This window comes from Callospermophilus lateralis, chromosome 6 (assembly GCF_048772815.1).
Source record: "Callospermophilus lateralis isolate mCalLat2 chromosome 6, mCalLat2.hap1, whole genome shotgun sequence".
Classification (NCBI taxonomy): domain Eukaryota; kingdom Metazoa; phylum Chordata; class Mammalia; order Rodentia; family Sciuridae; genus Callospermophilus; species Callospermophilus lateralis.
Window position 1 is genome coordinate 7599959 of NC_135310.1, and position 27721 is coordinate 7627679.

The window sequence follows — 27721 nt, forward strand, 5'->3', positions numbered from 1 at the left end:
CTCAAACGCTGCCTTTTTTCAGTATTGCCGCAACCCTGACAATGATGTCAATGGTCCCTGGTGCTACACCACAAATCCCAGAAAGCTTTTTGACTACTGTGACGTCCCACAATGTGGTAAGTTGCTTTCTCTTTTCCAAGGAAATTACCTTTCAAACGAATGCGGTGATCACCTCTTTAATAAGGATTCGTGTGCACACACACACTTGCACACTCACACACTCATGCCTGCACAAAATAGCTTTGGGCTGAGTGCCTCTCTGGGGGAGACAGCTGCCTTCTCCCCCGGGGCCTTTCCTGTTGTGGGTATCTTGGACCTGTGCTTCCAGAGGTCTCATTTGCTACTGGAATGCGCACACACACACACACACACACACACACACACACACACACACTGCATACATGTGTGCATATACACAAGACTTAGGTAAGGCAGAAAGCAAATCTCCAAAAGAGCAAGCTCAGGAGTGATGTAATCAGCCCCAGAATGGCCCCACAGCACTCTCCAACGTCTAGCAAGAGATCGTGAAGAAGCAGCTCAGAGTCACCTTCTCCAGAGGCCAAGAAATAAGAACGAAAACAAATGTCGATTGAAACCCATAAACTGTCTCCCTGAGAACACACTGAAAGGCAGCGCCGCTCCTCGGTGAGCTCCAACTGCTCCCTCCCGAGAGTCCCATTGCTCAGTCAAGCATGGGCCACTGACTCAGAGCTGCTCCTTCCTGATGGCTCCAAACTCGAGGGAGGAAGAGGCTTGGATTGGGCAGGACTGACCCTCGTTCTTAAATGATTGGAATAACGTGTCCACGGGTAGTTCTGGGGGAAAAAAAGCCAGAGTCACCTTTATTTTGTGCTGACCACAGAGCACTCGTCCCAGGTATTGCCCTGGACTCCTTTGCTGTTTGGAGCCTGTGGATGGTGTGTGCCACATGGAAGGACGGGAGCTGGAGGGGAGGAACTGGGCCTGCAGAGTTCCAAGGCAGTAGGGGGCAGTGGTCAGGAGTCTGGGAGCCGCCCTGCCCTGTTAGCTTTGCAGGGACATCAGGGGGAGGGAGATGGGCATGGCGGAAGGATGCCACTTGGCCAGCACCATGATGAGAGGGCATTGTACCCCCTGGGCTTAGGGTGGGTTTGTGGCTGCCTGTTCTCTAGCTGGGGCTTTTGTCTGTCCTGCAGAAGCTGTCAGAGGTCTCTCCCCTGAAAGCCCCTCCCTTTCACTCTCCACCTTGACTCTGTCCTTCGGCCCACCCACTGCCTCCCCCCCCCCCCCCCCCCCCCCGCCCGTTCTTATCCCCAACAGGCTGCCTCTAGGTGGGACCAGCCTGGCATCCCAGCCTCAGGCCTCATGGTGTGTGCCTGGGACTCAGGCACTTCTGATTCCCTTAAGCGGCGAGGTGGGGGACCTCACAGTCCATTGGAACAATTCTCTTCCCATTCTTTGAGCTTCCTCCAATCTGTAAGAACCTGGTTCTTTTACACCTCCATATGGTGAGGAAGCCAGAATCATTGAAGAGGCTATTTCCTTAGAAATCTGCACGAGGCTTTGTCTTTCAACACCCCTAAGCATCTTTTGGGTCTCAATGGAAAGTTCCAGTGTATCAACTTCTTACTCCCTGACCTTCCAGAATGGAAGGGTTGAAGACAGGCCTCTTATCTATTTCCTCTGTTTCCTGGGCCTAGAGACAGGCCTGGTGCGTAGCAGGTACTATGTATTTAAACACATATTTGCTGAATGAATAAGTAAGTGAATAAAATCACACACTGTGGTTCTTCCAGGACTTCAGGTCAGTGTTGTACAGGGTGATGGTCCCAGGTTAATGGCATCTTTTTGTGTGCACACGTGTGGTTTTGGGTAGTTTCATTTGGATTTTTCAGATTGAGAAATGGCTTGATTTTTTCCATTTCAACTGTATCATTTTTCTTAAAAAAATATTTTATTGCTCATTCCCTGGGAGATTTTAGATTTTGTTGATTTAAGTGGGAAATTCCCCAATGATCATTTTTCATAAAACTCCCCAACCTTTACATTATGTTTAATTTACAAGGAAAAGCACATCTTTAAAAGGGAAAAATACCATTGATCAACTGGTGCACTTCATTAAGCAGCTTTCCCGAAAGGATCTGTGTAAATGTCAAGTGTGATTAGAAAAAGTAACAGTACGCAGACTGCACAACCACAGCCCCGGCAAGGCCTCTGGAAGCCCAAGTGTGGTCTGTGCAGCCCAGTGTCCTTGAGTTCACCAAGGCCTGGGTGAAGGAATGACCACTTTAAATATAATACCTTTTGTTTACTTATATTCATTTAAAGTTACATGTTTGTTGAATGACTTCAATAACTTTCATTTCTACTTATTTATTGTTTGTACGGAATATATACTGGTTCCTCAGTCTCACTATTCAAAACAAGGAACCATCATCTCCATAGTTATTCTTCGAGCACTTATATTTTGCACGTGCATGTATTTTTAATACAAATGTAAAAAATACACCTACTTTAGTATGCTTATGCATGTAATCTATTAACATAAATAAAGCTCATTGTTAGGGTAGCCTTACATCACGTTTCTATTTGGAAAGGGCTTCGAATATAGACTCTCAACAGACCACAGCAATTAGAAAGTTCTTTGGAAAACCCAGATTCCAAATTCTCTAGAGAGTAGCGTCTCTCATTGGTTAAGATGGACGGTATTTCACCTTACAGACCCATCAATGGGGGAACCAAAGGCAGACACCAGTCCCTCTCTCCAGGAACCTTGCAGGCTAGTCTAAGGAGAGGGAAAGCAGGGCAGGTGTGTGGAGGTCATCCCCACAGCAGTTGAAGGGGGCTCCCTGGAGGAGGTGTGCAGAAGCTGGCGGAGAGAAGGCAGAATTTCAACTTAGGATAGTTAGCCTTGCTGCTGACAGACACACACACACACACACACACACACACACACACACACGTGCACATGCATGGGCACGCATACACATAAATTCACAGGAAATAAAACACCTTTATGTCTTCCAGTGGAGGTGATTGCTGTGGTCTTCAGGAAACCTCACCTGGCTTAGTTGGGGATGATTCTGTGTTCTAAATTTCGAGTTGGACAAACACAAATAGCCATTTGTACCAATCTAAGTCTTCTCAGTAAAGATGTCATTCTAATGATGAATTATACCAGATTATTTTATCCCTACTCCCCATAATGAGGAAGTACCTGTAATTCCTTCAAAGAAGAGGGTCTGTGTCATCTACTGCCTCCTTTGAAACCTGGAAAAGATGTTCCAGACGTTGCCTGTGATTCTGCTACTTCGCCTGCCTGGGCTTTACTATGCCATGAATTCTCAGCTTGGCCCACAGCTGTGAATTCTTCTTAAACTATGTGACGGTTGACACCTTTGACCCAAATGTGACTATTCTGACTTTGTGTCACAGCATCCTTGTCTTCATTTGATTGTGGGAAGCCTAAAGTGGAGCCCAAGAAATGTTCCGGAAGAGTGGTAGGAGGCTGTGTGGCCAATGCTCACTCCTGGCCCTGGCAGATCAGTCTTAGGACAAGGTAAGGACAATCTCAAAAACAGCTTATCCATCCTTCACTGAGAGCCCCCAAACCTTCCCGACAAGCCCATGGCGCTGAGACATCCACACCTCTATCTATTCTTCTAAGGAGAAAACAAAGCTACACATTTTTTTTTAAATTCTGGGTTTTCTACTTTGAAAGTGGCTCAAACTGGATTAAAACAAAACAAAACTAAAATAAACACCCCCTGGTATGTACGTCAAAGTCTGTAGACACCATTGTCTACATCAAGCTCTGATATTGCTGGAAAAATATTGAAGACACTCTTCATGGGTTTGTATGGATACCATCGGCTCATGGTAAAATGAAAAGAAGGGAATTTTTTCAGAAATGTGACCCTTTGGTAAGGGTCAAAGACAGAATTATGTACAACCTATCAGGCATCCAAACTTAAAAAAAAATACTTTTGCACATTTTTGCAAATCTTGAATTTGAGGCAGGGACTGCTTGCCCATTTACAAATACGTGACTGAATTATAGTCTGAAATCACCAAAATGTAGGGCTCTCTTTTCAGTTGACGTGCTTTGATAGTAAGTCAGTCTTCTTGGCACATCTTGTCAAACACAGGTGGGACACAGCCTTGTCTCCTGGCTTGCTTGCTTCACACGTGCGGGCTCAGCAGTTTTGCTGACCCCAGGGCCTCCCCTCCGCATGCTTGGGACTGTCATCCACACACGCAGTCACGTTCGTTCCCTTGCACTCTCTTGCGGAGGTGGCTTTTCCTGAGCTGGTGTTTGGTGAATCCTTGCTAGAAGAGCCCTGGCCTTCCACACACTGTGAATCTGCTCTTTCCATGCTGTGGTGACCTAGCTCCTGATCGACTTATTAACGGGCCTGTGGACACTTACCTTTAGTGTTCTTTTCATTACGATTTGGCTCAGAGTGGTTCACCCCATTATTATGTGCCTAAGCAGTACATGAGGGCAAGTGATATAGGGGACAGCTTCAAAAAGTCAAGTTCCTCAGGTGCAATCAGCAGACTGCCATGGGTCACTGCTCTTTGGGACCACCAGGGCCCTGAAGAATGACTCATCACCCATCATTAGGCGTAGGTCTTGTCAAAAAGAAACTTCCTCCATGGAAGTCCTCTGGAGGGTGGCTGCTGTTGGAGCCACAGGGCTAAGAGGTCAAAGCTGTGGGGCAGGACTTAATGTGGGAGCCCCTGGTTTTGTTTCCCCGTGGCCGGGCTGTGCCTGGAGCCTCCGGGTGTAGATGGAAGCTTCTGGAAAGTCCCATGCTGAAGTGTGATTCTAAGCTCCCGCCATCTTGATGTTGGACTGGTAGCCTTTCCTTTTGGGAACAGCAACATTATCAAAATTGCATGAATGTGTCTTTCTGGTTTGCAAAGAAGCAGGAGAAGCCATCAACTCTGAACTAAAATCTTGACTTTTTTCCCCCCCTTCTTCTCCTAGATTTGGAAGGCACTTCTGTGGAGGCAGTTTAATATCCCCAGAGTGGGTGCTGACTGCTGCTCACTGCTTGGAGAAGTACGTTGGGTAACTGATGTAAGGGCCCATCCCTCCCCGCCCCTGCCTCCTCCCGCCTGTGGCAGGGATCCGGTGCCGGGGAGTGGATATGCAGAAGCCCTCAGCAGAATTGCCAGGGCAATTGTGTGACAGTTCAGAAGTGTCTCTAGAAAGACCCAGTGCAGGCGACTGTGTGGGCCTGGGCTGACAGCAGTGCAGAGGGATTCACTGTGACAGACGTCTGTCCCCAATCCTTAACTGCCAGGTTCAGGAAAATCGTGAATTTTATTTCTTATCCCTCAGAAGTCACCAGTTCCAGTAGTTGTGGGTCTTGGGAGACAACGTGATATTTATGGCAAAGATGGGGACCCAGTGAAGGGGCTGGACAGTAATTTGCTCCTGATGACACTGTCTTTTCTAGGTCTTCAAGGCCTTCCTCATACAAGGTCATCTTGGGCGCACACCAAGAAGTGAATCTTGAGCCACATGTTCAGGAAATAGAAGTGGCTAAACTGTTCCTGGAGCCCACAAGAGCAGATATCGCCTTGCTGAAGCTGAGCAGGTACGAGCTCACCTGTGGCTCCTGCCCGGAGCAGAGGGAGGACATTGTTTCATGCCTGGGTTTTATGAGCCCTCGCTGTAGGGTGGGTGTCGGGAGGTGCTGTCTATGTGGTGGAAGGCAAGATTTTGGGAAAAAGCATCAAACTTCATCAAAAAATCTGGACTCAGCCCTAATACTACCACATGCCAGCCTTGATCCTGAAAAAGGAACCAGGATTCAGTTTCCTTAGGTAGAAAAAGAGTGAATTGAAATGCCAGGTGAACTGTGACCTCTAATATTCTCTCACTGTTCACCAGAGAGTGATTAAATGACTCCAGGCTGAGAGTCCCCTCAGCATACTTTTGAGAGAAACAAATGAGATTACATATTTCCAAGTACTTTAAAAAACCACAGTGTGAACAACAACAACAAAAACCATGCCCCAAACTCCGTGAAAGCAAACGATACCGTTGCTGTCATCTCTGGTTGTATTTCTCCTGTTGAGGTGGTGTTCTATGAAGATGACAGTGACAAATTTGCTTATGTCACAAAGTTAGGAATGTTGGGAAATAGGTCCCAGTGGAGGCAGCTCACAAGCAGATAGCTGTCTGAGAAATGCACATTTGGGACTGATGGGTTCCAGAGGACGAGGTGATGACACAGTGGCGAGCGTGGGCCAGTGGCACAAGGCTGTGGTCAGGAGCTGGGTGCTGCTGTTCTGCGTCTGGTCACAAACTCAGGAGACTTTTTTGGGTCTATCCACTGAGAGGTTGTGCTAAACACTGGGGTATTTGGACACTCTAGAAAGGAAAGAAGTGGGCTCCCTTGGCCCCCCACAATGCAGCTCACTCCCCTCTTGATCCCCAGCATTTCCCCCCAAACCTCTAGCAAATACAAGTCTCTTCTCCTTAGGTCCCCAGAGACTTCCCAAGGTGATCTGATGGCTTGAACAAATAATTTGGTAGATTTCAGATCCGGGAAGTGTTCTGTGGTATTGTGGGCTGAGCCTTAGTGCCTCCCCTGCATTCTCCAGGCCCCAGGGTCTAAGGTGTTTATTGGGCCCCGAGGAGACCTATGGAGTGAAATCCATGTGAGAGGCCTCCTCTATTCTGGTGCCTCCAGGAAAGTGTATCTGATTTGAAGTTTGGCAGCAATGGATGATGGTTCTTAGAAAAGGACATGTCACTTTTTTTTAAATTAAGGATTGAACCCAGGGGCACTCGTCCACTGAGATATACCCCCTGACCCTTTTTATTTTTATTTTGGGACAGGGTCTTGCTAAGTTGATAAGGTTGTCCTCGAACTTGTGATCCTCTTGCCTTAGCCTCCTGAGGAGCTGGGATGACAGATGTGAGCCACTATGCCCTGCTATTTCCAATCTTTCCCCCTCTTGGACTTTCTAAAGTAGAATCAGCTCTAAACATCAAAATTCTAATGTTTAAATGTCCCTAGGACTCCAATCCCCTTTCACCAGTGTCCAGCATTTTACTATATTCTTATAACCACGATGTTGGAACATTTATTGTCAAGGAAACTGAGGCTCCTAAATAGAGCAACTTGCTGGGGCCACCCGTGCTCTGGCTGTGGGGCAGCCTCATGAGTTGCTCCATCTAGATGATCCGCCCACTGACTGATGCCCTCCAAATTCATATGAAATTATTCTTGGTGCAAAGTTCCAACTCTGCACAGGACACATGCAGAGTGAGGCTTGTCATCCCTACTCCCCAAGGCCACGGCCCCCAGCAGGTTCTCGAACAAAACTGAAGCTGTTCAAATGAAATGTGATATTTGCTTAGTTCATAGAAAATTTTAGGCAAATGTGAGGACGAGAAGCTGCAGTCAGTGAAGTGAGGAAATACCAGCTCTGGGAGCTGGGGCTTCCAGGCAGGTGGCATGGTTGGTGGGCGATGAGCAGGTAAACGCAGGGGCTCCCACAGGGTGACCACGCCTACCTTTGGATGTTTCTCTTTCACAGACCTGCCACCATCACTGACAAAGTGATCCCCATCTGCCTGCCATCCCCAAATTATGTGGTCGCTGACCGGACGGAGTGCTACATCACTGGCTGGGGAGAAACCCAAGGTGAGACGAATTCTAGGGTCTGGTGTCGGATTGGCTTTGACCTACAGCCTTCAAGACAAAATGAGCATTTGAAGACAGTTGCACAAGCCCCTACCCCTGAATGGGTCCCGCGGGACCTCCTACTTTTGCCTAAACCCTTACCTTACTGCCTCCCTAATCAGTTATCAAGGGACATAGGCAAGAGGAAGGAGACTGTCTCCTGGAGTCCCCAAACCCGTGACTGCAGTGTGAACATTGCTTCCCCAGGTGAGAAGGTGGTGACACCACCCACAAATTCAGGGTACAGGTCATTTTTTACATGAAGTTAGCCATACTGGGTTCCAAAACTTGGTGTAAAGCAATAACAACAAAAGTTGTGAATTAGTCTTCTTCCCAAATACCCATGTGTCTAATGTGGGTGAGAGGCTGTCGGGGAAGGGACAGGCTGACAGATGGGAAGGAGAGAAAGCCCCCGGGGCCCAGGTCAGCATAGGTATGTGCTGGGGGGCCTTCCTGTGGGATCTGGTGTCAGCCAGCACCTGTACTTCACTCTGGGGACCCCCTCCTCTCTTTACAAGTACCCCAATATTAAGGTGTTCATTAGAGTGGGCCCTGGCTGTGGGAATATCAGCACTGCTTGAGGGTCCCTGCCTCACTTTCTCAGAAGGGTTGGTGTGAGCACTGGTTTTGCAGGAGCTGGAGAGAAGTTAATTTGAAGAAAGATTTTTGTGGATTTCAAAAAGAAGAGGGTGAAAACAAACAAATGAACAAACACCCAGTCTAGTTCATTTCAAACTTGGTTTCCCCCTTTCTGTGCTTTCCTACTGTTTTTTGAAACCTCATCTCCTTGACCTCTCATTTCCCCCTCTGCACTTCTGAGTGGGAGGCATTGGGGCCAAGGAAAGCGAAAGTGGAAAATGAAGTGTCCATCTTGGGGGCATCAGGTATACCCAGGTGTTTTGCATTAAAGAAATTTCAAGGCAGGGCTGGAGCGCCTCGGATGCGCAAGGCCCTGGTGCAGTCCCAGCACTGAAACAAAAAAGTTAAATGTTCTAAACTCCTGTGAGTTAGACACCATTGTTCCTGTTCTACAAGTAAGGAATCTGAGGCTCAGAGAAGGTACAGGATGGCACAGCAGAGAGCCTGCTCCCTGGGGTGAGCCCTGACCTGGAACCCTGGCTCCCACTCACCAGCTGTAGGTGAGAAAGTGCCCACACCTTGATGGTGTCTAGGCCACAAACCGGCTGCAGGGCTGCAGTGGGCGAAGCAGCGAGAAAGGGCACGTTCAGCCTCAGCCCTGCGTGAGGGGCGGCTCTTGTCAATGACATGGGGTTTGTATCCAACAGGGCTCTTTATTACAAGTGACAGAAAATCCAGCTCAAATTGTATTAAGAAAATAAAAACAGGGATTAATAGTAAGCTGAAGAAGGGTGGCTCCTGTGATGTCTGTCCCAGGCCTCTGGCCCTTTCCAACCATGGTCCAGGTGCCATTCTGGGCACACAGGTGACTGACTCCCTTGTGCTATAGATACTGTGCTGCCTCTGGCTCTGCCAGGGAGGAAGGGAGGCCACTTACCCCACAGCTCAAGCAACAGTCTGCCCAGCTTTGAAAGCTCAGGCTTGATTTCTGTGCCCACTTCTGTCCAGGACTGTCCAGGACTATCCAGCCTGGAGCTGAAGGCAGGACCCACTTGTGACCAGCAGGGGCAAAAGGTAGATCCCTCAACATCATTATGAAATGTAGGCTACAAAGCTGATCCGAAGCCAGAAAACCAACACATATCCCCTACAACATCTTGACTGATTAAATACAAACCTAAAACTCATGAGGATCTGGGAGTGAGCTGGCTCTACCATCTTCCAGTGACGTCAGGCAGTTATTTGACATCTTTAAGCCTCAGTTTCATGATCTGTACTACCCTGTAAGTTTATCCTGAGTACTAACATTATGCACCATCACCATTAGCACCACAATCAGCATCAATCTCAGCAACCACTACCACCACCATCATTATCACCATCATTGCCATCATCATCATCAACACCACCATCACCATTACATCATCATCACCATCACCACATCATCATCACATTATCATCACCACCATCACCATCATCATCACCACCATCATCGCCATCGCCATCACCATCACCATCACCATCACCATACCATCATTATCACCACCATCACCATCACCATCACCACCAACAGCATCACTGCCACCATCATCACTATCAACGGACATCACATAACCTGTGGGTGGTTGAGCCCTGAGAGAGGCCAGTCTGCCTGACTCCCAAGTCCATTCACTGTTTCTTCTGCCCCTCTTCTCCATCCACATACTTCTGACTGCCACCCTGCACTGGGTTTCCTGTCTCTCCTGGTCCTGTCACACATCCATTGAGAATATGAACCTCAGAAGTCACTCCCCAGGAGTCGTCCCATGACAAAACTTAAGCCCATACACTTCAGATTAACTAATGTTCTCAGTGTGAGATCAAAATTCTCCTCTCCTCTCACATCTTCAGACTTTCTCTGGCTTTAATATTCCAAAGCAAAGCAAGTCTTGAGGCCAAGGGGCTCTCCCAGGTCAACCTCCAACCTGCCATCCGGGGTACCTTCAGGGATCTGCGGCTGGCTTTCCTTCTTGCCCTCTCCTCACAGCTCCACAAGGATTTCTGTCCCCCATTACCCACAGCTTCCCAGCCCCCAGAAGTGCCTTCTCCACTTTGGCCACAGGAAGGCAGCACTTCCTCACAGACCCATCAGCTTCCCGTCACACTGCCAAGGATTGTTCACTGGCTTCAGGATGTCTGTCTTGCCCAGAAAGCAGATATGACAGCAGTGACCCTTGGATAGCTTAACCTTTGGCCAAATGGTTTGAGAAGGAGGTCTGCACTGAGCTACTCAGTTCAAGCTGTGCTCCCTGCCCACAGCTTTCTTCCTCGGCAGGCCCCTCCTCCAAGGCAGCTCTGCCAGCCAAGGCTGGGCTCGGCTTTCCAGCCGGACCCTAGGACAGGCCCCTTGAGGGCTCCTGTGATCTCCAGACTGACTGCGAGTTTTCTGAACCCACATCGACCATCTAAGTTCAGTCATAGTCTTTGGGGAAGAGATAGTACGTCATTTCTGGGCTGTCCCATGCCAGCAAAGCAAAGATATGTTGCAAAACTTCGGTGAAAGCTGGGCTTGCAAAATTGGAAAACTGTATTATCTGTGAAAACACTGAGATGTCCCTGGGTGGGTCCATCTGGGAAAGCAGTATTTATTTCCTTTGGTAATTCTGCAAATGCTCTATTTCAATTTGGCAAAGAAAAAATATCAGTTTTCCCCAAAAGAAGAAATGCAACTAGTAAAACAAATGTATAGGAGAATGTTCCCTCTCCCTAACTGTTCAAGAAATGTGGATTAGAAAGTGAATCAGGACAACTGCCACCTATTATATTAGCTATCACTTTTTAAAGTTATAATATTTTAATAATATTATAATATGAATACTCACAGCACACAGCCACACAGAGAAGAGACTCTTCGCGGCTGCTCTGACATTCTGAAGTCTCCTCCTGAGCATGTGCTGGGTCCAGTGACGGTTTCTTTACTCTTTAAACACAGGGACCTCTGGTGCTGGTTTTCTCAAGGAGGCCCATCTGCCTGTGATCGAGAATAAGGTGTGCAATCGCTACGAGTATCTGAACGGCAGAGTCAAACCAACAGAGCTGTGTGCTGGGCATCTGGACGGCGGCACTGACAGCTGCCAGGTAAGAAAGGGTTATAGAGACCCAAGCTGGTCTTGGGCTGGCCGGTCTCAGCCCCTTAGACATTGCAGTCACAAAGTGGCAAAGTCAAGAAGGAATCGCAACCCAAGTGCTAGTCTCAATGTTGTTGAGAAACCCTCTGCTCAGACCCTGGGTGTAGGTAGAACATCTGGGATAATTTCTCAGGCCTCGAGTTCCAGAAGGGCAGTCAGGGTGTATGTTCAGTACTGCAGCTGCTACAGGCCACAGGCCTCCCTGAGCTGTGCTCGTAGACGGGGTCTGGGGGAGGGAAGGGGTGGAGGGTCCAGGCCAGAAACCAGTGGTACCCCTTGACCACTGTGCTCAGGCTGGCTGGGCCTCAAAGAAGCCTCCAGGCAGCAGCATCCACAGGGATCATTTCCCAGGGAAAATGGAACAGGGTGGTTTTGCTGAATAGGATTCGCTAAGTATTTAAATGCTGCGGATGTTCAAAGGGTACGTCAATAAGTTTCTTCCTGACTTCAAATCCTGGGGAAACTTACATACTGATGGCAGAAGGTGGCATTCCATAATCAAAGAAGGGAAGTTTAATCTTCATATGGATTTTTCCCTCCCTCCATCTAGGGGGACAGTGGAGGGCCTCTGGTTTGCTTCGAGAAGGACAAATACATTTTGCAAGGAGTCACTTCTTGGGGCCTTGGGTGCGCTCGTCCCAATAAGCCAGGCGTCTATGTCCGCGTCTCAAGGTTCGTGAATTGGATTGAAGGAATAATGAGGAGTAACTGAATGGGAGATAGCTCGAAGCATCCACTTACCTAGAAGCTGGAACGTGGGTAAGGAATTCAGAGTGCTCAGAAATAATCGACAGTAATCAAACCGAGACGCTGTACTCAGCTGCTGCCGACCCTCACCCCGTTTTGTACTATCGTGGATAAATTTTTCATGGACCTATTGGATTCAGTAATAATAAGGCAACACAGCTATGCCATTTGTTGAAAATAAACTCTGTACTTACTTTGTTTTGAGTTGTTTTTCTTTTTTTTTGGGGGGGGTGGAGATTTTCGATATTTTCATGTTCTACATTCTTCTTACCAATTTCAAATGAACAAACTACAGTGAGTTAGCTTGTTTTCATAAGGAACCTTTGCTTACAGGAGTAAGAGGCCTGTAGGATCACAGAGAAGGGAGCCGAGAAGTCTGAGGAAGTCCTTCATACGCTGACCCCATCCACTAACGCTGGTCTGACACTATCTTTAAAGTCTATCCTTTGGCATTGGGCTGAATGTTCTCACAGCTGCCCCCTGTATGGGGAATCAGGAGAACAGGTTCTATTCCCAGCAGTGAAGTCTGTTATTGATGACTCAACTCTGGCCCAGCTGTGTATCGTGGTATGATCTGGGCAATGGAAGAGTAATACAAGACTAACCAGGAGTCTGCATGTTACTCTGGGTCACATCTAATTGTAGGGATGGTGTCAAGATCTTATAAAGGAACAAGAAACTCGTGTTGAAGGTAGGCTGCTTGTTTTCCATCACTGATTAGCACGGTTTGGCATGTGCTTTTTAGGCTTTCAGTGTTTTACAGCGATGTGTTCCAAAGGAAGAGAAAGGATGGATTCTTGAAACAATTTAAAATTTTTTATTGTTGCCAAACAAAAAAATCACCTCCAGATACAACTAGGTGGTGATGGTATCAAAAAGCAACAGCCATCTTACAGCAAAGAAGTGCCAAAAATATTTAAAAGCACAAATGTCCATGAGCGCAGGGTGAAGGTATTATCACGTTCTCACAAGGCTGTGCTGACATCATGGTTGAGTGTGAGCGTTTGTATTCAATTCTGATTGTGCTTTAAGGATTAAGGAGTTTATTCTGGAATCAGCACACATGTCTTATGTGCTATCACACATGTGTATGTCCACACAGAGAAATGTTCTTCTTCATTGGCAAGGTTTCCCTTTGGTACCCATTTTACCCATGCGCACAAAGTTTCTTCTTAAAGAAATTTGGCATATGATATATACTGACTCTGAAAGTATAACAGATGTAACACACAAAGCAGAATGCTGTGTTTCTTTTTTAAGTTCCTGGTTTCGAAAGTCTTGATAACAGAAAAGAAAGTTCAAATCCCTTATTAATAAGTATAAAGTCATTTATAAAAAGCTGCTGCTAATTCTTTTTAGCATGACCTTTCCTTTAATGAAAATGTAAGCTTTCCCCAGGACAAGTCCAGAGTGCCAAGGTGAAAGGAGAACTGTCTGTGGGTCCACTCTCTACCACAGGCACCGTCACAACTGAACCCACAGGTGCAACATAAATATCTCCTCACTTTTAGAACCCTAAGACCCAGGGACTCATAATCCATGGGTCTTGTTGAATAAAGAACAAATCTGTGGCTCCAGGTTCCACTAAAGGAGGACCAAATATATCCTGAATAATCTCAGGACCCAAACCTGATTTTATAAATAATAGAGCCAAACCCCAAATTGTCCAGTGGATCTGTTCTTATTATGGAGTGAGACCTAACTGTGCCTGGAACCTTAGATGCTGCAGAGGAGGTGGACAGGAGGGACGGCTGACCTGTCCATGCTGGGATGGCTTCCAGAACGTAAGCGAACAGAGACGGCGCAGGCTGGGCCCGTGTGGTCCGAGTTCTCAGTCTAGTCTCTTCCTTGAGAGGATCCCCACATCCTCCTCCTCCCTGCTCTCAGAACACTCAGTCTGTGCTACATCCCTTCGTGGGATTTCATGAACACATTTCTGTACAACTTTCCTAGATCCTTGGTTTGCACAGACTGCATTTGGTGTGTGGTACTAGGGATTTAACCCAGGGGTGCTTTACCTCTGAGCTATGTCCCCAGCCCTATTTTCTAATTTTATTTGGAGACAGAATCTCACTAAGTTGCTGAGGCTGGCCTTGAATGTGTGATCCTCCTGCCTCAGCCTCTCAAGTTGTTGGGATTGCAGACAAGTACCTCCATGTCCAGCTCATCCTGAATTTTTGATGGAGCTATTATAAGAGGCTTCTCTTGTTTCTCTTCAACAGTAAGAGTCAGGGACCGCTGCTCCAACATCAGGAAAAAATAAAAAAACAAAAAGTACTGTGTACCTAGCAGCTCTTGGCTAAATGGGCCACATATTACATGTTTCCAGAAACTTTGAAAGTATGATAAACCCTAACTCATCCAACATCATATAAAAATACTTCGGATAGTTTGAACGTATTCATATGGCACTCAATACACTGAATCGTGCGTGCCGCACCAGGGAGCTGAACACGCAGGTGCATCTCTAGAGGCTCCACATCTCCAGGAGGGTGAACTTCTGACAGCTCCTTCCCGCGGGCTTTGCAGGGCCCTCAAAGGTGAGAGCTGGAAACCTGGGTCTTCTTTTTCCTGTGATAGTGATAGAATATGAACTTATGAAACAACGGAGAAAAGATAAAGTCCTCGTGAAAGACTACACAACTAGCGCTCACGAGCATAGCTTTCATCAAAGCCACTCATGAGGAAAACCTCCTAACAACCTGACTCAAAGGTTACAAAAGAGATTTTTGGTCTGCTTTTGGACCCTACAGAGTGGTTCATTAGCATTATAGCCTGTAAGCTTCCTTGTGAATTTCTACTACACAGCAGGGCTTGGAAGTGAGCTGTTGATGTGAACAAAAGCAGCAGAAATGGTAGAATAATTTGCTGCAGCTTTAGAAGGGAGCATGCTAACAGCTTTCTGTCATTTGGTGCTAAGTGGTCTTGTTCCAGAGTAAATAATCACAGGCCATAATCAATGTGCTTAATTTATAGGACTGTAAATCATACTTCCAATAGATTGCTTTTCAAGGGTAGGACTAGATATAATCCATTCACCTAGCTTCTTATGAAAAATTACAAACATAAAAAATTAAAAAGAATCTGTGTAACTAAAAATTTTTTTTGTTGGTATAATTCTTCATGTCAGTTATCAAATAAAAATATTGGACAGTAGTTTCCCCATCTCTCCCAGTAATCTAATTTCAATACGACTGCTGTCGTTGAAGCATCCTGATCTCAGATGACTCCTTCTTCCTTTATTTTTTTCCTGATGAGTTAGAAAACCCCTGAATTAAGCAGAGCACATTGCTCTATTTAAACAAGTCCAGCCAGTGCGGCAGGACCACAAGGGAGAATGCCGGGCCCTTGTTGGAATACTGGCATGGAGGGTCACTAGTGAGGCAGTGAATCTGATGAAGAAGGCATCCACCCACTGAGTGCTGGAGACCTGGAGACCTCCAGGACCTACCCACAGGCCACCAGCAGCCTCACCTTTGACCCATAATCCCGGTGGGAGTGAGGAGCACATGGACCACGAGAATTTCCTCTTCCACTGTGAACTCTTACTTTAAGGGAAGCCCATTTCCTTCCTCCCTACTTTCCCCTTCTTCATTTTGGCCTCCTTGGACATTCTCTTTTTTCCTGGTCTTCTAGCATGGTTGTGACTGGGGGGACAGGATTGGACGCTGGCTCCTGACCCAGCCCCCATACCCTGATACAAACCTAGGGGTCTTAGAAGGCTCCAGAGGACTTCGTGGGGTTTTAATACTTTAAACCCACTTCTTTCGTTAATTTTGTTTTACAAAATGGTGGTACCACAGGGACCAACTCCCACCCATCCCTGACTCCAGGCAGTACTGTCCCCGGGGAAGGAGAGGCACAACGGCCACCCAGGCAGCGCAGGCACCGCCGGGGTCCTGGAGGGAAACGCCCCTTCCTTCTGATTGGCCTGTCCTGTCAGTCGGCAGCCAATGGAAATGGAGCTCAGTTTTCAAAATGGCACCACGAGGTTGGCTGTGCCAGGCAAGGTCTCTGCTCCCCAGGACCCTGGCAAGGTCGCCTGCCCCCAGGGAGGGCAGCTGCGCCCGATTAAAAGGAGGATCTGAAGAGGGCACTGTCCAGGCCTCTGGAGGGATCTCACGACTTAAAACAAGCCACAAATAGTTCGCAGCCGAAGTGAGTCTAGCCCGGGGAGCCCCGGGTGGATACCAGAGAGCAGCGGCCGGTCCTGCTGCCTAAACGGTGGGAAACCGGCTGACTTCCCAGCCAGGGGGCAGATTTCTATTTCACAGAATCCTGTAGAATATTAAATGGAACAGCGTGTGTGAAACCACCGATCACAAAGGTGCTGCTACCCGCATCAGCTTCTACTCTCTCCTCAACAAACGAAGGAGAGTTTAGTAAAATTCGGTGTGTGTGTGTGTGTGTGTGTGTGTGTGTGTGTGTGTGTGCCCGCTAGAACCCAGGGCCTTGTGCATGCCAGGCAAGCACTCTACCAACTGAGCTATATCCCCAGCCCTAAAACTCAGTCTTTTAAATAAATATTGTTGATACATTTTGTAAAAATGTAAAGGTCTATACACTTAATTTCTGGATCATTAAGATTGATTTCTAATTTTTAAGTTAGTTATTAATCATTTTTTAAAAATTACACATGTAATACCAGACCATATGTTCTAAAGGGGGAAAAACCAAAACAAATGTGATAAAAGACTGTCCTCTGTCCCACATGTCTTCCCAGCCCACTTCCATCCTTGAGGGTATGAATTATTGTTTTACATTTTCACTACGCATTATTATATCCACATTTTCTACCTTTTTATGATGAAAAATTTAAGAGAGAAAATGAGAATTTGTAAATGTGAATTTTTTATATTACTCCTCAAATTTATATATTGGTTGGATATTAATCAATGTATAACCTGAATACTATTTAAATAACCCACTTCAAAACTCAGTCTCTCTTTCTTTCTCACTCCTCTCTATGTCTATCCATCCATCCATGTATCTATTTATGTATCTATCATCTATGTGTCTTTATTATCCATGTTATCTATCAATAATTTGTCAATCACCTATGTGTCTATTTTTACCCACCTATCCATTTGCTTGTGTATCTATCATTTATATTGTCTATTTCTATTTGCCTATCATTTACTTATCAATCTGTTTTTGTCTGTCATCTCTCTTTCCATATAGCTATAGGGAGGGATTGCTATATAGGTTTAGTTTTTAATCAAAACTGTAACATTGTGCATGCTTCACTTTGTGGTGAACCCTGAGAAGCTTCCTATGTCACTCCATACAGACATTCCTCACTTCTTTTCCCCCCTGGTTTCAAATTCTGTTTTTAAACGGGACATGGTGGTGCATGCCTATAATCCTAGCAACTCAGGAGGTTGAGGCAGGATTGTAAATTTAAGGCCAGACTCCACAATTTAGTGAAGTCCTAAGTAACTCATTGTGACACCGTTTCAAAATAGGAAATAAAAAGTGTTGGGGGTGTGGCTCAGTGGTAAAGCACCCCTGGGTTCAATCCACACTACCAAAAATTTAAATAAACATAAAAAATAACATGCTGTTTGTGTTTGAGAGGTTTTGAATTTTGAACCATACCTGCCAAGTCTCTCCACGTCGTCCACTGTCTCTGGCAAAGCAATGCCCTTGGTTTCAGGCAAAAGCATCACGAGGCCTCCACAGACCGATGCCAGGACACCTGTGGAAGAGAGAGAGGCGTTACCGCTGGGGACACACAGGAGACGCGCCTGCCACACTCACTGATCTTCAGTGGCACCTGACAATAGCAGCACTCTGCTGCCCCAGCAGCTCCCCGGGCTTCAGCGGCTCTCCACCTTCCCCCAGCCCTGGGGGCACCTGGCTCCCTGCACCCTCAGAAGGCACCTGTCCATCCACTCAGCTAACAACTACAGTTACTGTAGTAACTGACCGGACATCCTGGTGTGGTGCCCGACTGTGGGGCACTGACTCTCCCTGCTCCACAGGAAACAGCCACCAGACAGGGATGCCTCCACCCGCTCCTGAGGCCACAGCTTAATAGCATCCTCTCCGACTCCATCACGTTACACTCTAAGACTCGGCCCTGCCTCTGCCCGATGGCAAGGCCCCCGTGTCTGTTGTTTTGACTTCTTGCTGACTAACCAGGGTACTCACTCCAGCACCTTCGACCTGTTGGTGGGAGCACTGGAACGCACTCGAACCCCCACCTTCCAAGAGCTGACTCATCTTCACCGGGGCCACCCTCCCTTCTCTGCCCTTTGGAGCCCTTCTCCTATTTCCTCCACTTCCTCATACCCCAGTGGTGTGCTGGCAAATGCTCAACAACCAGCTCTGGAAAATAGAGCCCTGGCTCATAGCTTTGCCCATTTCCATGGTGTAAATGCCCTCACCGTGGTGGCTATTTCCAGCTGCCAGCATGGGGAGGGCATTTACCTGGGCATTGACCTCCCTGAACGCAGCATTGGGAGGCACTGGACAGTAACCTTCAGTTCTGTGGTATTTCCAGCGCAAAGAAATGGTCCTTGTAAGTGACCCTCAGAACACACACAGGAAAATGAATTAGGAGCTGTTGCGTATTTATTATCCCTGTGTTTAATGTATTTTACCTACTGTGTTTCTAAATGACGGCTGTATTTAACGACTGGCACACGAAATTCTTGAAGACATCACATATGGCCCTGCTGAGCCATCAGGAGCCAGTTCCAACATACCACGCTTCTCAGACTGCAGCTCATGCTGTTCCAATCTGGGTTCTGCCCTGGGCCCTTCCTGGCCCTGCTCCAGCCAGATGCCCAATTGCCCCCTTCCCCCAGATGGAGTGGGGCTGCTTCTGGGCCTTACTGGTGGATCTTTCTCGCTCTACCCGCCCTGCGAGATTCCCACCTTCCCGGCTTGCCTGTTTCTCCTCCTCTCCTCTCACACCCCTCCCCATCTCTGGTGTCCTAATTCCCAGTCACTCCCCCAGCCTCACTGGTAATCTGTGCTCAGATGCTCCCAACTCCCCATCCCCAGTCCACGAGTCTCTTCTGGGCTTGTTGACACCAGGTGTCCTGGGTTCTCAACATTTTGACTTGGATACTTTCAGGATCCCCTTGTCACACGGCCTCCTGCGGACTGACTCTGTGCCTTTACTGATCTGTGGTTTCCCCTGGGGGTGTGGGCTGCCATATCACTGCTCTGCTGTCCCTGTCCACTGTCCTGCCTGCCCATCTAGCTCCCAGTGCTTCCTGCGTCCGTCTGCTCCTCTCCCTCCCTCTTCCAGCTTCTGCTTAGAGGAGGTCACAGAGTTCTCTGCCTAAACCATGACATTCTTTCCATCATCTCTCCACTAGCACAGTTTCCTCCCAATTCATTTGACAATTGCCATCAGAGTCCCATCTCCAAAATGCAAATCTAGCTGTGTCACCCCATGTAAAGCTTTGTGGTAGCTTCTCACTGCTGTTTGGATAAAGAACAAAGCCTCCACACGTCCGAGGAGACCTTCTGTGACCTGTCTTCCCCTGGTGACAATTCCCTTCAGGCCCCAAGGAACACTCTGGACTCTACCCTTTAACCTCCTGGGGCTCGAGGACACCGTCTTCCTCTTGCCCTGGGCCTTCCCATGGCCTGGAGCACAGCCCACATGTGTCATTTCTTCTCATCTCCAGACCACAGCCTGGACATTACTTCCGTCCTCCCAGCTTTCTGCGGTGGACTCCACAGGGCCAGCATCCCTGTGGTGTGCTCCTCCGGGGATTTCAACATTTCATTTATCAGGCTCAACTGTTTGGATTTTTAGAAACTTGGCTTCTCCCCAGGCAGCTTTGTGGGGAAGGGCCAGCCCCGGTGCCAGCTGGGGGAGCTCTGGTCTGCAGGCTGGGCTGTAGTCTCAGAAGACTGGGCTGAGACGTCTCCCAGACCACTCTGTCCTTGTGGGACAATGGTGCCCTCTTTGCTCTTTCATGCTGGCCACAGAATTAATCCTGAATTTGATTATCAAATCCCATTAAATAATTTGAAATGATCTTGTATTAAGCTCATTGGTATCACGTGGTCAGAAGCTGGTTGTCTGTCAGGGGAGTTTTGCATGAATAGAACGTATGTCTCAGGAACAACAGTATCTGTATTGGAATTTCAACTGTTGAGCAACAAATGAGCAACATTCCCTCCCTAGAGTAAGGAAGTGGAGACGGAGGAAGGGCAGGGTAAGAAAGGGCCATCCTGTGTCCTGACTGCTGCAGAGCACAGAGAGAGGTGTGAGATTCCAGGCAGGATAGATGGAACAGCCCTGGAGAAACCCTGCCCTGAGGTCCCTCCCCAGACAGGGCTGGGTGGCTGCACGTAATCCATGAGGACTGGGAAGGAGGGCGTGAACTTGAGGGACGTGGAGGAGGTTATAGTGTATGTGGAGGTGGTCTGTGTCCCCTATTTTTTCAGAATAGCCTTTTTAGATCATAGCCAAATAAGATCTGATATTGACAGATGTCAAACATTTAAAAACACACAATTAATCTTCAGGCTGATTTTTAAATCATAAATCATAAAAGAGTTTTGCAGTATTTAATTTTAACTCAGAACTAAAGAAGAAGGCTAACAGGATCTCCGTTTACCTCCACTCTTCAATATAAAGTAAATTAGAACCATTTAGGATTTCACATTTTATTATTATATTATTATTACCAGATGTCATCAACATCAAACCTCGTGGTCACTGCAGCTTCTGTTAATACAGAGAACACAGACGGAGGAAGCCCTTTAGGGCACCACGTAACAGAGTCCTTACCGAAGATGATCAGAGGTAGCTCTAGCCACACGGCTGCCAGTCGAAAGAGGAGAAATGGGGCTATGATTCCCCCAAAGTCACACAAACCCGAACAGAGCGACACCCCAAAGTTTCTGCAGAATGAAAAATGGTTTTAAATGAAAAGCATTTAAATAAGAAAATCAAGATAATTATAATATTCAGACATATTAAATAGCAGAGAATTCGTGGCCACACTTTCCATTTCTACCGTTTTTAACTCTGAAAACAACTATTCTCTTGCAATCCAGCCCTTTCCTTGCTGACTGCTTCCCAGCGAGGGTTGTGAGGAAGCTGCAGTGTTGGTGGAGTGACCTTCATTCATCACCAGCTCACTAGCTGGCCTGCTCCGTGACACACGTGCCACCTTGGTACCCTTGCTTGACTGCAAGATGTGCCCATTGGGATATTTCTCCAGCCAAGGAGGCTGGTTCGCCCTACACCATGTGCACCACTGGATGTCCTTCAATAACCAGCTGCTCACAGGAGCAAGGCTTGCACTGAGCTCAGAGGAGACACCACAGCCTGGGCACAGGGCGGTGCCGCAAGGGCAGGCTGAGCCCGCCTTCAAAGAAAGGGCACCAAGCGGTTCCAGTTCCAAGCCGTGTCCAAGCTGTGTCCTGTTCACAGAGCCATAGCTGTGGATAAGGTCATTTTAATGGGGAACAGGTCTATCACACAGGCGGCAGGTAGCAATACAGAAAGCAGATGGGATTCAAAGCTTCTCTCTTTGCTGGATGAGCTCATCCCAGCCAACAGAGCACCAGGCTAAAGGAACATTTGGCTGCAGTTAATTAGGAGAAATAGGACATATGTGTTGGAATTACCGTAATGTTGTTGGGTACAATTCTGAATTCACCAAATAAACTATTTCAAAGGCCATGGTTATCCCTAGTCGTCCCAGAGTAGCCACGGTGGTCCTCAACCATGCCGTCCCTGCAAGCATAGAACATGGAGTTAGGGGTCTGATTCATGAACATTTTACAGAATGACAGAGGCATTGGCTTAGTGTCCCCCTGCCTAAGTCTTTGCTAATTTAAGCACAAATAATAAAATTTTCTAATACTGCAGACAAATTTTAAAATAACAACAACTAGGATGGTAGCTAATATTTTGGTGTTAGAGATGCCGTTCTGAGCAGGGTTAGATTATAGAATTACAATTCTAGAGCCACTTGTCAAGTGGTTATTACATGGAACCAATGTTCCTTGTAGTGTCCTCTTAGAGAGCAGGAGCCCACTGTCCTTTAGTCTGGAAGGCAGTCTCATTGTGCCCTTGAAAACATTATCAGAATCAAGTGCTCACCTGTGTTCTCTCTGTACAAACCAGAAAAATTCTCACGAACTACCTTGGTTTTAGAGAGTAGCAAGGCTTTGAGGATTGGGATCTTGGGAAGGGGACATCTAAGCTGAGTGTCATCCCTAAGGCATATGCCATTCATTGTCATCCTCATCCCCAATCATGCTACTTCCTCCAAGAAATCTTCCAGAAGGAACCACATTCTTACAAGCTAATGGGTTCACCCATTTTAAAATGGACCATTTAAGGTTGCTGTAGCTATGTGAATAAACTCCCTCTTCCTCCCCAGAAAATTTGGGAAATGCTAAACATTCTCTATTAAACATTTTCTTTCTTTAGTTTTAAGGATAGAGGAATTCATCATTTTAATCCTGAAATATCTGTGCTCTAAATTTCTTAAGAGTTGTGCAATTCACATTTCCCTTTCCTAGAGGCCATGATATGAGGATCTGTGACTGCACCATCAAGACCAGAGCTGCCCTCCAAAGCCAAGCGGGGCTGCCCAGCGTCTTTGAACATGGAGCCGTTACCGTCACCTTAGTTTAGTTTTAGTAGAGAAGTAGTCGTGAATGAAGGGAATGAAACAAGAGGCTCAAGCTCAGTAGAGCTGTGTGTGTTCTTTCCAGAGACTATTCAACCAAATAAACAAACAAAAGCTAAAACTCTCTCAGTAAAACCATTTCCAGGAGGGCAAGCAGAGAAAAACATGGGCTGAGAGTCCAGATTGCGTCTTTACTGCAATTTAACTGCAAACTGCCTGAGGAGCACTTCCTAATATATTTCTTGTCTTCCCAGACAGAACACCTGTGGCTGTCACATCAATAGTTACACCAGGGAGCGATGGTTATCCGAGCAGTGCTGATGCGCTGGGCCACCATCCGCTCTGGCACAGAATGGTTGTAAACATGTGTTTTGTTTAGGCTGCGCTTTTTCATGAAGCCCAGGGAGGGGGACTAGGAAATTCATTCCAGTCCTGTCCTTCCAAGAGCAGGTGCTGCTGGGAATGGAAAGTAGGAGCTCTGGCCCAGATTCCCTGGGTCCCAGCCTGATGGGGCCACCTCCCGCTGCTCTCAGGCTGCACTGGAGAAGGCCACCTGCCACTGTGGAAATAACTCCCTGATCCACACTAGGTATAAACCAGGGCTTCTTTTTACTAAATCGAGATTGCTCTATAATTGAGTCCTGTGACGAGTTCAATTCCAATTTAGGTTTATAACTGAGGATGGAGCTGTTGGGTAGAAATGAGGTAGCATATAGCATGATTATAGTCTGGTTGGTGACTCTAGAAAGGACAGCAGGTTCTATGTTTAAGATAAGTGGCAGGACGCCATTTCCAGCCACATCCACTGTTCAAGACCAACAGGGGATCTGACCACAGCTGCTTGCTTGAAAGTAACTGAGACTCTCATTTAAATGCATCTATAGGCTAAAAGGTACTAGGTGCAGGGGGAACATTACACATTTTTAAGCACATTGTGATCACATGGAATTGGCACACGAAGATGGCAATGCAGCTTAGGAGTATGTTAATTTCTGGTCCTCAAAACCATGTATATACTGTTAACCCCTTGATTTTGTTGCTACTCTACGTGTGGGACAATGGGACAGTCTCTGTCCTTGCCATTCTGTCTCTGGGGAAGCCAGCTTTCCATGTGAATCAATTGCAATAAACAACCCTATCCCTCTCTTTGTGAGTCACGTTTGATTTCTATCCTGCATGAGCTCAAGGACCTACTGAGGTGGTGGCCAACAGAACCAAGTGAAAACCAAGAAATCAAATCAACACACACGCACGCACGCACGCACGCACGCACGCACGCTCGCACACACCATAAAAAGCCTATGCAGTTAACTTAAATAGTCAACTCAGTAAAACAGAAAATGCCATCAAGTTGAGCTCCCAGTTGATGTACTGCTCACCGACCTGGATCTGAAACACTCCCAGTTCTTTTCCAAGCAAGGGAGTTTAGACTCAAACTATCCTGGAACAGAGATTTTGTGGAAATGTGTACAAAAGAAGTCCCTATGGCACTCCACTGTTCATTAATGAGAAGAGTGAAAAAGAAAACATTCTATTAGGAAGTCTGAATTACATGTGAAAAATTCTGTATGCACATGAAAAACTTCAAGTGTCCCAGGAATATGTTATTAAATTCATTTTAGAGCAGAAATAGACATGTTTTTTTGTCAGTAACAAAAATCACATTAAAAATGAGCACTACAGTGCATCTTCCATGGAGTTACTTGAAGACATAGAGATTTCCCTCTCTGAGTAGTGACTTGGTCAAGCAACTAGAGTTTTGGGGAGTGACACCTCATTTCTTGAGTAAAGGATGCAAAATTTAGAATACAATTTTAGCTCTCTTTTGAAGGTACCAGAAGCTCTGAATTCTGAAATAAAATTTAGTGAAAAGTCATAATAAAGATATGTAAATTACATAAAGATAGATAAAAGTAGAAAAAATTTTCATTTCAGAAAGACTTCCCCACACTGCTGGGTTTATAGCAAGCAAAGTAAGCTCAAATTAAAGATAACAGACAGGTATAGATAAAGAAAGCTATTAACTTCCAGACTTTGATTACAGTTCAGAAATTTGAGTCTAAAGAAGGGGTCTTAGATGAAGATAAAGCCAGAAAGACAATTTTTCCAGAATTTTATTCTCAGGCCATGAAAAGCTGGGCTCCGCAGAGGGAGGGTTGGTTAAAGGGTATTCTGTGAGATAATTTTAAAGCTGATTTCTGTAAAATCAGCTCATCAGCATTCTGCATGGGGGCTGTCCACCTACTGGTGACATCAGAACGGCAAGAGAAAAGCCTTCCTAGTCTGGACTGGACTGTTCCTTGCAATCAAGTCTGAAAGTGTCTTTGAGTTGGAAGGATGGCCCACTCCAGGAAAGAACCTCTGTCATATAGCTGGAACTCACTTTAGAGATTTGAAACTCATTCTTGCCAGTCATCCATGACTGACATGTGACCACTGAAGGAGTCGACTATGCAGAATATATAAATAAGACGTGCCCAGACGAAGCGCAAGCAGTGCTCAGTCCTGCAGAAAGCACTACTGAAGCCCCAGCTGGGAAGTCATATCTACAGAACAAAACTGAACAGATCACGCAGAAAAGATTGTATTTGAAGTTATCTGTGTAATACCTTGATTCCTAACCTACTGTGTGTGGTTTTGGACAAGAGCAAAACGTTTTATTCAAAAGATGAGAGAGAGAGATGCGTAGGGGGCAGGGGGAGAGATCCCTCCTGAAAAGAGAGGGTCCAAAACTGGTGCCCCATGGACACAGAGTCTTAAATGCTCTCTTTCTGGGGTCATGTTGAGAGCAACACACCTTGAAATCATCTCAGTTACTCGAGGATCAGAGAAAATCTGGGGCAAAGTAAATGCCATGAAATGATGGGCCACGCTTATACATCAGTACTCTTTCTCCCTGAGTTCTGAATTTCACCTTCAATGAACACCTCGTCTCTATTTCACAGCGACGGGAACTACATTTTAAACATAAACCCCAAACCAAAGTAAAATATAAAGTGCAGTGAACTCCTAAATGTTTCCGTTTTCCACCCTTCCAACTTAGCCTTGTGGTCGGGAATTACACCTATCTCCTTAACCTCTCTCTCCCTCTCCTAGTGGAGTGGCCTTCAATTAATAAATATTAAATTGATGCATATTGACAGACAGCTATCATACAGCTCCCTCGACTCTCAGAGTGTGTTGGCTCCATGTAATGAGTTGAATAGTGTCCCTCAGAATCCAAGCCTACCCAGAACCTCAAAATGTGATCATATTTGGAAATAGGGTCTTTGTAAGATGTGATTAGTTCAGACGGCACAGAGACACAGAGATAAGACTGTCCCCTGAAGATGAGGCCCACATTGGAGCCATGCCAGGAGAAGGTGAGGGTTGCCAGCAACGGCCAGGCACCAGGAGAGATTCGTGGGACCAACGTTCCCTCAGAGCCTCTGGGAGGAACCAACCCTGCGATGGCATCAATTTCTGTTGCTTCAAGCCACCCAGTGTGTGGTACTTTGTTACCGTGTCTCCAAGGAACCCAATACACTCAAGGGAATACGATGAACAAGTTTCTGCTTATCCTTAAAAATCCCCACATGACAGGTGACTTACACATCTTTTTCCTTTTCTGTTTTGACGATTGGCTTTTCTGCAATTTTATTTAAGTGGCGCCTACCTGATGTCATGGGAATTCATAAACCCGCACCTAGTTAGTGAAGTCTCCTGTGAATGTAAGGCTGTTCGGACCTTTGCAAAATTTCCATGGTCTTTCCTGATCCATGGATGATCCTCCAAGAAAGAGCCTCCTGTGCAGACACCAAAGATCGCCAGAGCGTCCAGCCTCTGTGGAATCCCCACTGCACCCAGGGCCAGGAGACAACCCACTGCCTCTCATCCTGGGAGAGTAAAGGACTCCCCCTTCTAGCCCTTGTTGTGTTTGGGGTCAGAGGTCATCTAGGCCCCTTGACCCCACATCAGGAGACACCCGCGATCCCTGGCTTTCTCCTCTATTTATAGCCACTGCACCTCTGAGAGGAGATCCCTCTCCCACCCGGACAGATGGGAGAGGCCCACACTTCATCTGAGCCCTCAGCATTTCTCCTTCCTCATAGCCCTCCCTTCCTCCTCCTCCTCCTTGGCCTCCTCCTCCTCCACATCTTCCTCCTCCTCCTCCTCCTCTACATCTTCCTCCTCCTCCTTGGCCTCCTCCTCCTCCTCCCCCCTCCTCCCCTCCCCTCCTCCTCCTCCTCCACATCTTCCTCCTCCTCCTCCTCCTCCTTGGCCTCCTCCTCCTCCTCCCCCCTCCTCCCCTCCCCCCTCCTCCTCCTCCACATCTTCCTCCTCCTCCTCCTCCTCCTTGGCCTCCTCCTCCTCCTCCTCCCCTCCCCTCCTCCTCCTCCTCCACATCTTCCTCCTCTTCCTCCTCCTCCTTGGCCTCCTCCTCCTCCTCCCCCCTCCTCCCCTCCCCTCCTCCTCCTCCTCCACATCTTCCTCCTCTTCCTCCTCCTCCTTGGCCTCCTCCTCCTCCTCCTCCCCTCCCCTCCTCCTCCTCCTCCACATCTTCCTCCTCTTCCTCCTCCTCCTTGGCCTCCTCCTCCTCCTCCCCCCTCCTCCCCTCCCCTCCTCCTCCTCCTCCACATCTTCCTCCTCTATCCTCCTCCTTGGCCTCCTCCTCCTCCCCCCCTCCTCCCCTCCCCTCCTCCTCCTCCTCCACATCTTCCTCCTCCTCCTCCCCCTCCTCCTCCTCCTTGACCTCCTCCTCCTCCTCCCCCCTCCTCCCCTCCCCTCCTCCTCCTCCTCCACATCTTCCTCCTCCTCCTTGGCCTCCTCCTCCTCCTCCCCCCTCCTCCCCTCCTCCTCCTCCTCCCCCCTCCTCCTCCTCCTTGGCCTCCTCCTCCTCCACATCTTCCTCCTCCTCCTCCTCCTCTACATCTTCCTCCTC

General features: G+C 47.2%; 2 protein-coding genes across 4 annotated transcripts in view; one reads left to right on the forward strand and one right to left on the reverse strand.

Annotated features, from left to right (window-relative positions):
• The window catches only part of Plg (plasminogen), a 33893-nt gene extending 21747 nt beyond the window's left edge, over positions 1–12146 (forward strand). For both annotated transcript variants that reach the window (XM_076859383.1, XM_076859384.1), the window contains exons 13-19: positions 23–116; positions 3415–3538; positions 4973–5047; positions 5448–5588; positions 7543–7649; positions 11239–11384; positions 11985–12146. In XM_076859383.1, coding sequence (XP_076715498.1) covers positions 23–116; positions 3415–3538; positions 4973–5047; positions 5448–5588; positions 7543–7649; positions 11239–11384; positions 11985–12146 — 849 coding nt within the window. The remainder of the gene's footprint in view (positions 1–22; positions 117–3414; positions 3539–4972; positions 5048–5447; positions 5589–7542; positions 7650–11238; positions 11385–11984) is intronic.
• Positions 12147–12975: 829 nt separating this feature from the next.
• Positions 12976–27721, reverse strand: part of Slc22a3 (solute carrier family 22 member 3) — an 89876-nt gene continuing 75130 nt past the window's right edge. For both annotated transcript variants that reach the window (XM_076858064.1, XM_076858063.1), the window contains exons 8-11: positions 21788–21896; positions 20943–21055; positions 17780–17879; positions 12976–14752 (exon numbers count right to left, since the gene is read on the reverse strand). In XM_076858064.1, coding sequence (XP_076714179.1) covers positions 14716–14752; positions 17780–17879; positions 20943–21055; positions 21788–21896 — 359 coding nt within the window. In that variant the 3' untranslated portion in view covers positions 12976–14715. The remainder of the gene's footprint in view (positions 14753–17779; positions 17880–20942; positions 21056–21787; positions 21897–27721) is intronic.